This window comes from Candoia aspera, chromosome 8 (assembly GCF_035149785.1).
Source record: "Candoia aspera isolate rCanAsp1 chromosome 8, rCanAsp1.hap2, whole genome shotgun sequence".
In the NCBI taxonomy this organism is placed as follows: Eukaryota; Metazoa; Chordata; class Lepidosauria; order Squamata; family Boidae; genus Candoia; species Candoia aspera.
The window spans coordinates 64,044,317-64,057,591 of record NC_086160.1 but is presented as its reverse complement, the minus strand read 5'-3'; the positions used below and the strand labels follow the sequence as shown (position 1 = coordinate 64,057,591).

Sequence of the window (13,275 nt, the reverse complement as noted above, 5' to 3'; positions counted from 1 at the left end):
AGGAGTCGTGAGTCCAGGAGAGCCCCCAGATTACGCACTGAATCTGTCTGGGGCAGTGCCACCCCATCCAGAACTAAAGATGACAGTTTCCCAGAAGATGAAGCCCCATCAACCCACAGCCACTTCGTCTTACCAGGGTTCAGTTGAAGCCTGTTGTTCCCCATCCAGACCCCCACAGCCCCCAGGCACCGAGAAAGGGCAGTCACCGCATCACTTACCTCACCCGGGATAGAGATGTATAATTGGGTATCATCAGCATACTGATGATACCTCAACCCGTGGTGACGGATGATCTCACCCAGTGGTTTCATGTAGATGTTAAACAAGAGAGGAGAGAGAACCGAACCCTGCGGCACCCCACAATGGAGGGGTCGAGGGTCGGATCTCTCCTCTCCTATCACCACCGACTGGGACCGGCTCTGGAGGAAGGAGGCGAACCAGCGCAGAACTACACTGCCCACCCCCAACTCCCTGAGCTGTCCCAAAAGAATACCATGGTCAATGGTATCGAAAGCCGCTGAGAGGTCGAGGAGAGCAAGATATATGAGCATTTACCCGTGACTATAGTGGAAACTGATGGCGAATTCTAGCATAGAATACTAGAAGGTAGCTCTTGGAAGAGCGGTACTTATTCCAGCAAATGTACAGTTCTTTAAGCATGATTGCAATATGGCTCACAAGTTCTTTTTGCTTCTTTTTGTTTTTGTGAGCAGTTGATGCCGATAGCTATTCAGAAATCCTGTGAATTATGTGTAAGTATTACAGAAATTGTTGCATTAAGCTTAGATTGTTTTTCTGTTCCAAGATCCCTTCTTTTACCTTTTTTTAAAATCAATATCCATTTCTATCAGAGGGGGAAGTGTTTTGCTGAGGGTATCTTAAAAAAAATATGGATCCATTCTTTCCCAGCCCTACATATAAATTCTGTGGACTGAACATGAAGTTTTAGAATGGCACGGTCTGTGCCTATTGTGCTAGGATAATTGTGGGATCCTTCTAAAATGCATGGTTTTAAGCAGGAATTATCAATCAGGTAGAAAACAGTACTCTAATCAAGGAACCACCAAGGAGGAAACCACACCCCCACCAACACTGGCAGGGCAAGCCACTGTATATAAACAGGGAGCAAATCCCACATTCACTTGAACTGATGTTACCTAGTTGGGTAATGAAATGTACACAAGTAAAAACCAAGCTCAGAGAAGATCCAGAACTCCACAGTTCAACCATTAGCTACAGATATTCTCTTCTATTGGAATGGTTGCCTTTATTGTGGGCTGGATCCAGTGGCTTTTATTCTTGAGCCATAATATGGTTAGTTTGGGTTTTGGCTTAGAATAAGTGAACTTTAAAACGTACATGTCTTAGATCATAAATAATTTATCTTTGTTATTTCAGCGGGCTTTATCTGACCTCAGCCAATTTCCTTGTATCTTCGAGTTTGAAGATAAAATTCTGATGCATAAAATACAACACCATTTTTTGGATCTTCTTCACCAATTCGTATGTATACCCAAAAACCTAATGCAACGTGTTCACAAAGTTTGCTAAAACGACTTAACCCAGTGTTTGTATCCTAGGTACACCCTGTGGCCCCCCTACTGCATGTAAGGAGGCAGCATTTACTACATGATACCTGGCACTATCTAAGAAGTGAAGAAATTTGCTTTGAACAATTTTTTGAAGTAAGCATCCAATTTTGTGTATCTATTATCAAGCTAGTACTGTCCAAGGTTATGTGAAACATATGTTGTAAGATACTGACAGGCATTTACCTCTCAGCCGAGAAGTAACAAACTAGAGGCTCATTTTGGCATGCAAGCTATTGCAGCGTCGGAGCACTTCTGGTTGATACATCGTTTGGAGGCTTTCCTTACAAGACTGGAACAGAAATATTGTGTCTTTTAAAGAAACAGTAGGTTCAACAGCAGTATACAAAAATACAACAGTAAGCATATAAAAATACATAGACATTGCAGATGCTTTATTAGAAACTATTTCCTATTCAGTTCCATTATTTTTCATTTAGCGGTAAGTTTCATGACACATCACTCTAATTTATTTGTGGACCTGAATTCAAAACTCTGGGTCCCTGTAGAACAACAGTGCAGCTTAATCAAAGAGGAATCCTAGAAGCTGTTCATTACCATGTCTAACATTACATCTTCACTAAACAAAGAACTCTGTATATAGTATACCTGTGACCATGTTACATATTCAGATCTTTTCACCCATGAATTTGACAATCAAAGCACTATGTTACACACACAGTACATATAAATAATTGTCTGTAATCATTAGGTAATGAAACTATCCTTTGGAATAACCCTGAAGGGTTTTTTTTTTTCACCAAAGACCAGAACAATTACGTTCCGTATACAAGCACACACATCTAGATTACCTTGTTGCATGCCTAAGTTCCTTCATTAAGATTTGCCTGTATCACTTCATACAGCTTGTTTGATTTCTATATTTGATACTTGATTTCTTGTTTGATTTTCCCGTGTGTCTACTTTGGTGCTAGACCTCTACAGTGCCTGTAGGCATGCCCTAAAAAACAAGTAGGTTTTCAGTGGCTTGGATGTACTTGCATTTGAAGATAGTTAGCCTCTGATTCAAAAGATCATTTCAGGAATATAGGACAAAATATTAAGAGATGGATTTTCAAAAAGCACCACTCCATTCTTTATTCCATGAGGCTTCTTATAGTTAAGCAGAATCTAGTTGTGGCGAAAAAGTTTAAGGCCCATCCAGGTCCAAAGATGGAAAAACACATAAACTGGGATTGTAATTGGAAGCAGCAGGCTGTAGAAACATACACTGGTTGTATTTGTGCAGCCCTGGGGAAAGTTTTCATCCACACTGGCTGAATAGAACAGGCCAACTAAAGACAACAGCGGGACAAGTACAGTCATGGTGGGAAACGAGGGAAACATCGTACTCCACTTGTGTTGTCTTCCAACTTCCTTTCAAGAGGATAATCTTCTAGGTCTGCTCAGATTCTGTTTCCTGCTTCTCCTTGCCAATCATTCTTGCTGCCTGAGGTATCATATTAGGAATGCCATCTATGATGGGGTAGGCTATGCCTAGTTCTTCATTAATTAACTCATTGGTGGACTTGTCATATCTAGAAAATATAGCAAATAATGACCTGTGAGATTTACTGTTCTTGATTTAAGAAATAGAACAGATACCTAAACAGTAAGCTAGCATCAGGGGTGGGGGGGGGCAAAACTCAGCACTCGGGAGAAGGGGAACTGTGTATGCACTGAAATAGATGCACAACACCTGTCTCTGCAAAAGAGATCCTGAATGAGCAGGACTTCAGTCCACAGGGATAATTTCCCTGCACTGGGTCAAATAATAGATGGAAGAAGTCACTCAGTGGGAAGCTGCAAAGCACTCCCATCTTTTAGAATGCATGTGAGGAAATGTCTTACTTATTCTTTTATTGGGGATTAGGAGGGGGAAAAGACCAGTCAATATAAGAAAGAAAAAACATCCACGTAGAGTTTTCATGATAAGGATTTCTGAGGTGGCATTTGTAAAATACCATGGCTGTTCTGCATCAGTTATTAGAAATATGAATCGTAGAGAGCTTTAATAATCTGAAATGAGCGGGAGATTTCGAGATTTGGCAGCTCGTACATGAGGACTGATGGAGTAAGATGCGCGCAAAAGACCCCTAGATAAAGATCTAGAGCTATAGAAGGAATGTTATGAAGCTATTAATCATATGCTATTACATTAAGCATATAAATAAACACGCTTCATAAAGTCAGCCATGCTAGCAATTCGAGTCCAAACTAATTGAAATCAAGTACGGAAGCGGGGGGGTAGGACGAGTTTCCCATCCTGGCGGCTTGCAGCTGCGTTGGACTACATAACCCATTGCCGCCAAGGCATGCGTGCTGGCCGGGGGAGGGGGGACGTAGCCCGACGCACCTGGCTACCGGGACAAGAGCCGCGACGGGCAAGCGAGAACGGGCCGGTTAGCAAAACGAGGCAAAGCTGCTAGGCCGACCTGAGTGGCTTTTTCGACAGAGGACACACGAGGATCTCCAGCAGCCCGGGATCGAAGGGCGGCCCTTGCTCTCCTTGGCCGGCGGCCTTCCCCCCATTCGCCGCCGCCGCCGCCGCACAAGCCGCCCGGATGGCCCGCGGAGGCCTCCGGAGCGAGAGGCGAGTCAGGAGCCGTAGGCCGGGCAGAGCGAGCATGATCTGCCGCGGCGCGCGAGAGGTCGAGCCAGCCAGGACGTGAAACCGACTTTGCGGGACTCCTTCCGGGGCAGGAGAACACTTGAGAAAATGGGCCCCGGCTCTTTAAGTGCTGTGCGTTAGGTTCCGGTATGAGGCTGGTTTTCTGGTTTTCCTTCTTGGTGTAGCGTGCGGCGTATGTGAGCCTGAGTACTCGAAGAGGATGGACTGGGCGGTTCGGGAAAAGAGGAACGAGATAGCTTGGATCGGCTGCCTAGCTTAGGTAGACTTATTACAGCTAACGCTTTTAGCGAAGCTCCTTCTAAGCCAGTGTTTTCCAACCTTGGCAGCTTGAAGATTTGTGTACTTCACCTCCCATAATTCTCCAGCCAGCATGCTGTTCTAAAACACTGTTCTGAGTAAACGAATAGGATTTTACATGGATCTCTCTTTAAATACTTTTTTGCGAAGCAAGATATAAATTGAGCAAATCCTGTGTGTTCCCTTGCGGTGGATCCTATTTGTTTTTCCTGGGAGTCAATTCCATTGATTTCAGGGGGTCACAATCTCATTTGGGCAAAAGTTTTGCCCAACTGATTTAAGGATAGGTTGAGAGGCTTTGATCTTTAAAGGCTAGCACATCTGAAACAGGCTTCACTGGGGATTTCAGGATTCTTCTGAATAATTTAGGGTTGCAACTTTAATTCAGAGGAAAGAACTACTGAAAGTTGGGTTTCTGAGCAAACAGAAATATTTTTATATTTAGTTTATAAATCTAAATTAGTGTAAATATCTGACTGATTTTATTTAATTCTTCAGGTGTGTTTTGTTGGAGAACCTGGGATCAAGTATGGGGGCCTGATCCAGGAATTCTTCACAATCCTCAGCAGACAACTGTGTTCCCCAGAAGCACAAGTATTCAAGCACTTTGAAGAATCACACTGTATTTGGTTCTCTCATGAGGTATGTATAAATATGTGCTGCATTTATTTACACTTTCTCTTGTTAGCGATAAAAATAGGAAGTACCTTGGAGGCTTAGTACACAATTCATCTCTTTGATAATTTACTTTCCAATAGAGATCAGAAAATACCCATGGTTGTCTCCTAAAAGGAGTGAGAGGTGATAGCTGACCCGTTTTTGTCTTTGTCTATTCAGAGGTATATTATTTGTGGTCCTGGAAATTCCATTTAGCTGTCGTGGGTAGTAGCTGTTGATATGTTTCTTTTCTATTAATAGCAAAATGCTTAAAATTAATAAAGTCTATTTTTGATCACCATCTGATGGAACTTAACAGTTTCTGCTTGTAATATGGTTATTGTATTAAGCTTTACCCTTATTCTTTCTGGTCTGAAAAGAGACAGATGTTCCTATTAAAACAAGCTGTGAAGCAACAGTATGGTATAAATTCAGCAAATAGGGTATGCATGTAGAATGCCCAGAGGTTGGTTTGCATTGCTATTTTTGGTTTCCTATTTAGAACTAAAAGTGATGTGCTTCCCATTCTTTCCTGGTACAGGAAGAACTGTAGCTTAATGGCAGCTGACTTGCTCAGCATGCGTGAGATCTCAGGTTCATTCCCTGTTCAAGTATCACAAGAGAAAGGGCTGACACAGTCCTTTGGTGCTGGTGGTTAAAGTTAACAAGGCAGAGATAGAGGAAGCCATGATTAGGCAGCTTCATCAGATGCTACCATTTTGCCTAGAGGTGGAATTATGCATTCAGCTGACCCAATTTTATCCTTCACTCACTTGAGGAGCCAATATGCCTATAAGATTGAGATAGCTGGAGAGAACAAAGAACGGAACAGTCAGAAAACTGGCAAGCAGTGATGGTGGTTGAAGGATGTGGGCAGGCAGCCTCTTGCAGCTAAAGTCTAGTCATAGCGAATGAGTTTGAAGGTGTATAGAAGTCTCATAAATACATTTATTTTGTAAATAGATACTCTCCTTTACAATGCAGTTTTCAGTACTTGTATACTGTTTTTTCAAATTAGGTGTCAACACAGGAAGACATATATTTCTTAATTGGGAACCTGTTTGGAATAGCACTCCAAAATTTGAAGATAATTGCTTTCCCTTTCCCTTTCGCGTTGTTCAAGAAATTAGCAAATACTAAGCCAACGCTGGAAGATTTAAAAGAGCTCTCTCCTACAGTTGGACGGTATGGCATAAAATTATTCCTTAGAACCATATAGTGATAAATAATGTTGTAGATCAAGTACTTGTTCCTTTTTCTGTGATCCAAATTGTTTGGATCTTCAGGAGCTGATCTTGGAAACTAAACCAGGTCTGACCTGGTTGAGAGACATCTGAGAATCTCAGGAGTAGGCTAGATTCGGACATTAAAAAAAAAAAGACTTTGAAGAAGGCAGTGGCTAACCATTTCTTTAATACTGCCAAGAAAACTGCATGAATGCAGTCCAGGAGTTGATCTTGACATGAAGTCTTCTTCACTTTCTCCTCCATTTAGGAATTGGGTGTCAGACAGTTTTGGTTTAACAGAATAGGGACACAACTAGGCTGAAATCTTAAGAATATTTATGAAGAATCAATTTCCATTAAAATTAGCATGATCATAAGTAAGTGAATTATTTTAGTATTGGGGAAACAGTCTGTTTCACTTTGTTCTTTTTCCTAGCACTCTTCAGGTTATACTGGATGAACGCTACGATGACATCCTTGAAAACATGATGTTGAATTTCACGGTAGGACATTCTGGCTGGGTTCACCTTCCACATGAGACCAGCCTTTCTCTATTGCCACTCTTGGATGTCTCAGAGGAAAACATACTCTGAGCTGACTATGATATAATACTGTATGCTCTGCAGTTCCAGGTTATCTTGAGCATGTCAGGTTGGGGAAGGCTGTAGTGCACAATTCATTACAAGTGTAATTCACAATGGCATCCAGGCCCATCTGCACTGGAGGTCAGCATCAAAAGGGCAGGTGTGACAGAGCAATCAAAGACCCTCCCTTTTTAACATGAATTGTACATATCACACACACAAAGTGGTGGAGTTCAGTCATCCAGTAGAGTTTGCCATTTTGACATCATTGACCACCACCTGCTGATGCCCCTGGTTTAACTGGTAATAAATCATGAATGTCAAAATGTAACATACTTGCAATTATGTACTTACGTCGCAATGTCTGATGCAAGAACATAATTCATGGCCCGTGTATGATAGTATCAGTATGCGTATGTCATTGTTTTCACTACTTCACACACAGCCACGGTAATCCATTGCAATTAGAAGATAGACTGGATCTAGCTTGCTGCCTAAAGAATGATGATAATTCAAGTGTACCCATCTTGGCCAGGAGGTTCCAGAGCTGACATCCAAGTACAACATGAACCCATTTCTCTTGTTATCACCTGCCTCTTCCGAGTCAGAGAAGTCTGACAATGATCTGAAATGCCAGGCCTACTAATATGAGGGGAAATGTTCATTTCTGTAATCCACCCATCTGCACATAATACCCAACACACTGAAGACAAGCAGAAAGGTCCATACTAATCTTTTTTAAAAAAAATTATACCCTTATCACTATGCAGATAGTAGAAGAATGTAAAGAATCCATAATTGAGGTTGACTTGAAAGAAAATGGTGCCAACATTCCTGTTACTTTGTGCAACAGGTAAGTTTTCTCAGGGATGGGTTTTTTCACTTTTAATTACAATTACCTTTGGATAGAGTGTGTATTTGGAAAAATCTCAACAGTGTCTAATCCAGTATTTTCAACATTGTCCTAATGCAAGCTATCTAGAGGGGGCAAGAATAGTTGGGTAACAGAAATTGCTTTATTTATCTTGTATATGTTACTTTTTGTTCCCCTTGTGAGTGTTCTTCTTTTGCAAAATTGGTTTCCCCAGTTCTTGAAGTACTTTCCACATTCCAATCATGCTCTGAAAACAGTAGTAATCCTGGCTAGGAACAAAACAGCTGTGGGCAGAAAATATCCACATACCTGCCAGAGGTGGTTAGGCATGGACATGTGTGGGGGAAGGGTAAAAAAATCAAGATGGCAGCTACAACCATGTGACCAAAGCCCTCTCCTTTTTTTGCATGTACCATGTGTCCAACACACACAAAAAAGGAGCTTTGATTGCATAATTACAACCACAATGCTGACTTTCTGACACACATGCACACAGATGCCCTTGCACTTAGACATTCTAGTTTCCCACTCCACCAGTGTCTTTTTGTGAAACTACTCATTTGTTCAGATAGCCATATGGAATATAAATTTTCTCGGTGCCAGTTTGGAATCCAAACATGGTTTAGTAGAATCTGGCTAATTTAGACTCTTGATAGAAAAGACCATACTCTGTTGGAAGACTTAAAAGTCTCCCATCAGCTAAAGTAGCTAGATAATGCTGTTCTGGAACTCTACTGCCATTCATAGTTCCTATAATTGTGTAACACCCGGAGGTTATTGTTCAAGGAATCTCCTCCTTACCATGTTGGCATGTGTACTAGTATGACCATTAGAAAAAAGTGTAGTTCACGATTCTGAGGCCAGTGCAAGGTGTGTGACTTCCACTCTCCGAATCCCTCAGGCAGCATGATCATTGCTTAGAATTCTGGGAGTTGAGGCCAACGCATTAGAAGGATGGGAAGGTTGAGAACAGATGAACTAACCCACGGCTTCATTGCCTCTCTCACTGTGCTCTGATGGGCTGACTCATGACTCGAACAGTGAGGCAGATACCAAACAAGTCCTCAGTAAATAGTAGGTGGAGATTTTTAGGAGATTTTAAAAGTCTTTGGTCACCATATGTGTGATGCATATTAGCAGAAGGTATTTAGAAACCTAGATGGCAAGTCTGTCATTGGGCTACTGAAAATAATACTTAGCATTCTTTTATTTAGGGCTCTAAGGGATTCAACTACTTTACTGTGATGTAAGTTGGGTACCATAAGATATTCAGTATTATCTCAGTTTTATGGTAGGGTGAGGAAGTAGGTTTCCAAAGGTCTTGTTGTAAACTCTGTACAAAACCAGACTCAGACCAGAGGATTTTTAATTCCCAAATCAGTCTTTTAGTCCTCTACTCATTTAATTGGAATAATCTCATTGGGATCCATTAGGACTTACTTCTGATTTAACGGGTATAAATTTGTGCAGATAGCCATCTGTGACCAGGCAGTCATTGAGTTAAGTTTGCATATCATTTTAGCTACAATTAGACTTGTTTTCACTTAGTGCATTGCATAGGCATTCAGTACAAGTTACAGTGATACCACAGGCATCATGACATAAGTATCATTGAGCAATGACATCAAAACAGAAATAATGTTATTTATCCGGTGGATGTCCACTGTGTATTTTGTGAACCCAGCTAGTTGTTTATTTAGCAAACAACAGTTAAACGCATCATGGTTTAGCATGATAGTTGAACATGTATGCTCTTGGACTGTAAATAAATTTTGACTGAATTTTTAATAATGATTAATTTGATTGAATTAAATAAATAATGTAGAACAGCATTATCTAGTAACTTTAGCTGATGGGAGACTTTTAAGTCTTCCAACAGAGTATGTTCTTTTCTATCAAGAGTCTGAATTAGTCAGATTCTATTAAACCATGGAATTGATTGATGGTTGAAATTCAGAATTTTGTAGTCAGGAACGCTGTACTGTTCCCTCTCCCTTACACTCTACAAGACCATAACTGCTGTTTTATGAGCCAATTTTTGCTTTTATAAACTCTAGTAAATAACCAAATGCATGTATTTACAGAAGAGAATATGTTGATGCTTATGTGAATTACGTATTCAATGATTCTGTGGAGAAGCAGTTCATGGATTTCGTACATGGATTTCAAAGAGGTTGCCCAAGTACAATGTGGAAAATGTTTCTTCCTATTGAACTCCGAGATATCCTGCTTGGACATACCACATACAACTGGGACCAATTAGAAAAGGTAGAATATGCTTTTCCACTGCAATCCTTATTATACTAGTCTTTATTCCAGTTAGCATCCTTGCTGAACATTTATTATTGCTCACTGAATTTGTGGGAGGGTTGAATGTTGAATATATAACTTGATTGATTCACAAATATGTATTGGGATAGAAAATGAGAGAGTAAACAAATTAAGATAGAATATTCAGAGAGGTACACTGCCAAAATAAATATATTAACAAAGTAGTCAAACATATACTTGTTTGGGATTAAATCCCATTTGAACACAGTTAGGATTTCTTCTAAGTAGGTATCTATAGGGCAGTGTTTCTCAACCCTGTCAACTTTAAGATGCATGGACTTCAACTCCCAGAGTTGGCTGGCTGGGGAATTCTGGGAGTTGAAGTCCACACATCTTAAAGTTGCTAAGGTTAAGAAACACTGCTATAGGGATTACATGGATTAAGGATGTGTCAGCCCTGGCTGAGATCGTAACAGTCCCTTAGGCTGCAACATCCTTAGGATCCACATTTGTATCCCTGAGTGTTATGCAACAATTTAACTGGTCCTCTGATGTACTTCTTAGAGCAAATAGAGAAGCTGCTTGGAGCAATAGATGCTTTGAGCTGATCCATACAGAGCACTGCAAAATACATAAACCAACGAACCAGCTATGCTGGACTTCTTACATATAATAACACTGAAAATAAAGGCAGAATGTAGAGCCTGCTTCATTAATATTAATCAGCAGATCTCCCTAGGGCCAAAATGGGGTGCTGATAAGTTGCATCCCAGTCAGGTTCAGAAGCCATTGCAGTTAGCCTTGAGTCCCTCCAGTTTTACAGACATGCTGAATAGGCAGTGGGGGGAGAGGGGCAACAACTGTTTGAAACTAGGTTTTTGACAAACTTGGGAAAAACTCAAAGGAGGCTTTAGGATTTCAAGTGGCCTTGGATTCTATCTACAAAAAGACATAGGGTGGATTGAAACATCTAACTGGGTTATGTTGGCAGTGATGGTTGGATTATATAAAGAGATACTGAACCATTAACGGGAGATTTATATTTATTCTCTGCACAGAACGTCAGATATTATGGTTTTGAAGAGTCAGATGAAACAATCAAGAACTTTTGGACAGTGTTTCATGACTTTCCTGAAGAAAACAAGAAGAATTTTCTTGGTAATGACTATTTCTTAAAAAGCAAACCAAATAATACCATTATTCAAACTAAGAAAAAAAGAAGTCAAAATGATACAATGCTACTTGATTAGGAGCTCTGACAGGCAGCCTAACATGTAACCCTAGAGAATATAATCACAGGAAATACTTTCTTCTTATTAAATATTTATACTATATCATTTCTCCAAGAGATACAGATGGAAAGCAGGTAGAGGGAGTTATCCCATGTTATCTTCCCAGTGCTACTATGAAAAGCATTAGAGTTATTAAGGCTAGGCCCCTAAGTTCTGTTCTTACTACAATGCATCATTTGCTTTTCATTGTCTCTTCAGCTTTTCTCACAGGAAGTGATCACATTCAAGGAGAAGGGATGGAGAATTTCTCAATGACTATTGCTGATGCAGACAAAGAAAATCCAGACCAGCAGTTCCCTGAAGTTTTCACTTGCTCTCGAACTTTGTTTCTCCCTAGATATACTGATAAACACATTCTTAAAAAAATGCTCTTGGATGCTATAGAGCACTTTGAGAAGTTTGGCCTGGCCTGAAGGTCAGATGTGGTCTTCATTCTGCTATGATACTTGGTCATTTGCTTCTTATGCCCAGGAGGGTGTAAGAGCTAGAATATTTAAATTCAGTTTCTCACATCACCATGCAGTTCAGTGGCTGATCTTGGACTAGTGTTTCAGCATGATGATAAAAGAGGAATAAGCCTGTGTGCAGTCCTGTGATCTTTGAAGAAAGAAAGAGTAAATAAATGGTTATATAACCCTGATGTATGCAGTATTTGTCTTTCTTTAGAGAAAGGTGATAGTATGCTACAAAGACGCTGAAATATAAGTGTAGTGCAGTTCCTCCACTGTGTACTGTAGAGTCACTCTGAAGCAATGAAGCACCGTGTCTTCAAGAAGTCAGAGCATCCACACACCATGAAAACAGATGGTGTATACCTGCACTAAAGTGCCATGTGTGATGTTCTTTTTTTGTACGAGAGTTCTATCATGATCAAGCATTTCCAGCATTCATTCCATTTCACAGGAAAGCAGTCATAATCTGCTCCATCATTATGGTTTTGTTGTGCTGCCTTTCATTTCTAAAAAAGAAAAATTGGGTTCATTTGCTCAATGGTTTTGCCTTTTTTTTTAAGCCAAATGTTAGCTTTAAAACATAATTCCAACGAGACTAATGATGAGTCTTTAGACCAGTGTTTCTCAGCTTTGGCAACTTGAAGACGATGTGTGGACTTCAACTTCCAGAATTCTCCAGCCAGCATGGCTGGCTGGAGAATTCTGAGATTTGAAGTCCACATATCTTCAAGTTGCCAAGGCTGAGAAACAATGCCACACACATTTAGACCCACTTATGGTCTGTTAAAAATCAATGTGCTTCTTAAAAGCTTAAAAAAAAGATGAAAGGATATTTGTTTTTAAAATGTGCAGGTGTCTCTGTTTCCAGGATCAGAAAGAATACTTTAAAAAGTCAAAATCTACATTGAAGTCCAGTAATACTTTTGTTACACTAACTCAAATTATAAATCCAATTTCTCTAGGATCTAATTATGGAACCGAATCGTCCAGAAAATGCTTTATTTTGACTAGGCATACAAAATACTTTACTTTTTTGCCCTGATCCTTAGCTACCAATCAATGACAATGTTTTGTATTGTTGAATCAAAACAAAAGATCTATGAAGTCATTAAATGAGCAGCAGCAACTAATGTAATGTCTTTGTGAGCTAATTGGCTTCATACTTTTTCACTTGATGGGATCAGAGTGAAATGCAGGCCCCTGTGAGGGTGGGAGCTGGGTCTGAATGTGGGAGAACATTTGGTTGTGAAGGTCCAACATCAGCTGGAGGGTTGCCAACATGCGGTGGTAGAGTAATGCATCCTTAGTGTTCAGGTATGCAGTGCAGATTTTTAAATAGAAGAAAGGTAAAATGCGTTTAATAAGTGAATTCTAATTTATTTGCTGTTATTTTGCCACCCG

General features: G+C 40.2%; 3 protein-coding genes across 3 annotated transcripts; 1 reads left to right on the top strand and 2 right to left on the bottom strand.

Annotated features, from left to right (window-relative positions):
* Window positions 1-1,957: 1,957 nt before the first annotated feature.
* Window positions 1,958-3,070, bottom strand: PIGY (phosphatidylinositol glycan anchor biosynthesis class Y). The gene has a single exon (XM_063310406.1). It carries the CDS (start codon window positions 2,934-2,936, stop codon window positions 2,721-2,723), a length of 216 nt encoding a protein of 71 aa, XP_063166476.1. The 5' UTR covers window positions 2,937-3,070; the 3' UTR covers window positions 1,958-2,720.
* PYURF (PIGY upstream open reading frame) lies at window positions 2,986-4,270 on the bottom strand. The gene is made up of 2 exons (XM_063310405.1): window positions 4,025-4,270; window positions 2,986-3,127 (listed from the first exon to the last, which is right to left on the bottom strand). The coding sequence occupies exons 1-2, from the start codon at window positions 4,216-4,218 to the stop codon at window positions 2,986-2,988; spliced, it is 336 nt and encodes a 111-aa protein (XP_063166475.1). The 5' UTR covers window positions 4,219-4,270.
* Window positions 4,271-5,001: 731 nt separating this feature from the next.
* Window positions 5,002-12,056, top strand: LOC134502194 (probable E3 ubiquitin-protein ligase HERC4; the record flags this gene model as incomplete). Its single annotated transcript, XM_063310404.1, has 7 exons — window positions 5,002-5,160; window positions 6,194-6,360; window positions 6,838-6,904; window positions 7,756-7,838; window positions 9,944-10,127; window positions 11,189-11,288; window positions 11,621-12,056. Coding segments are annotated over 7 exons (975 nt in total), but the record flags the coding sequence as incomplete, so codon positions are not given.
* Between the last annotated feature and the right edge of the window lie 1,219 nt (window positions 12,057-13,275).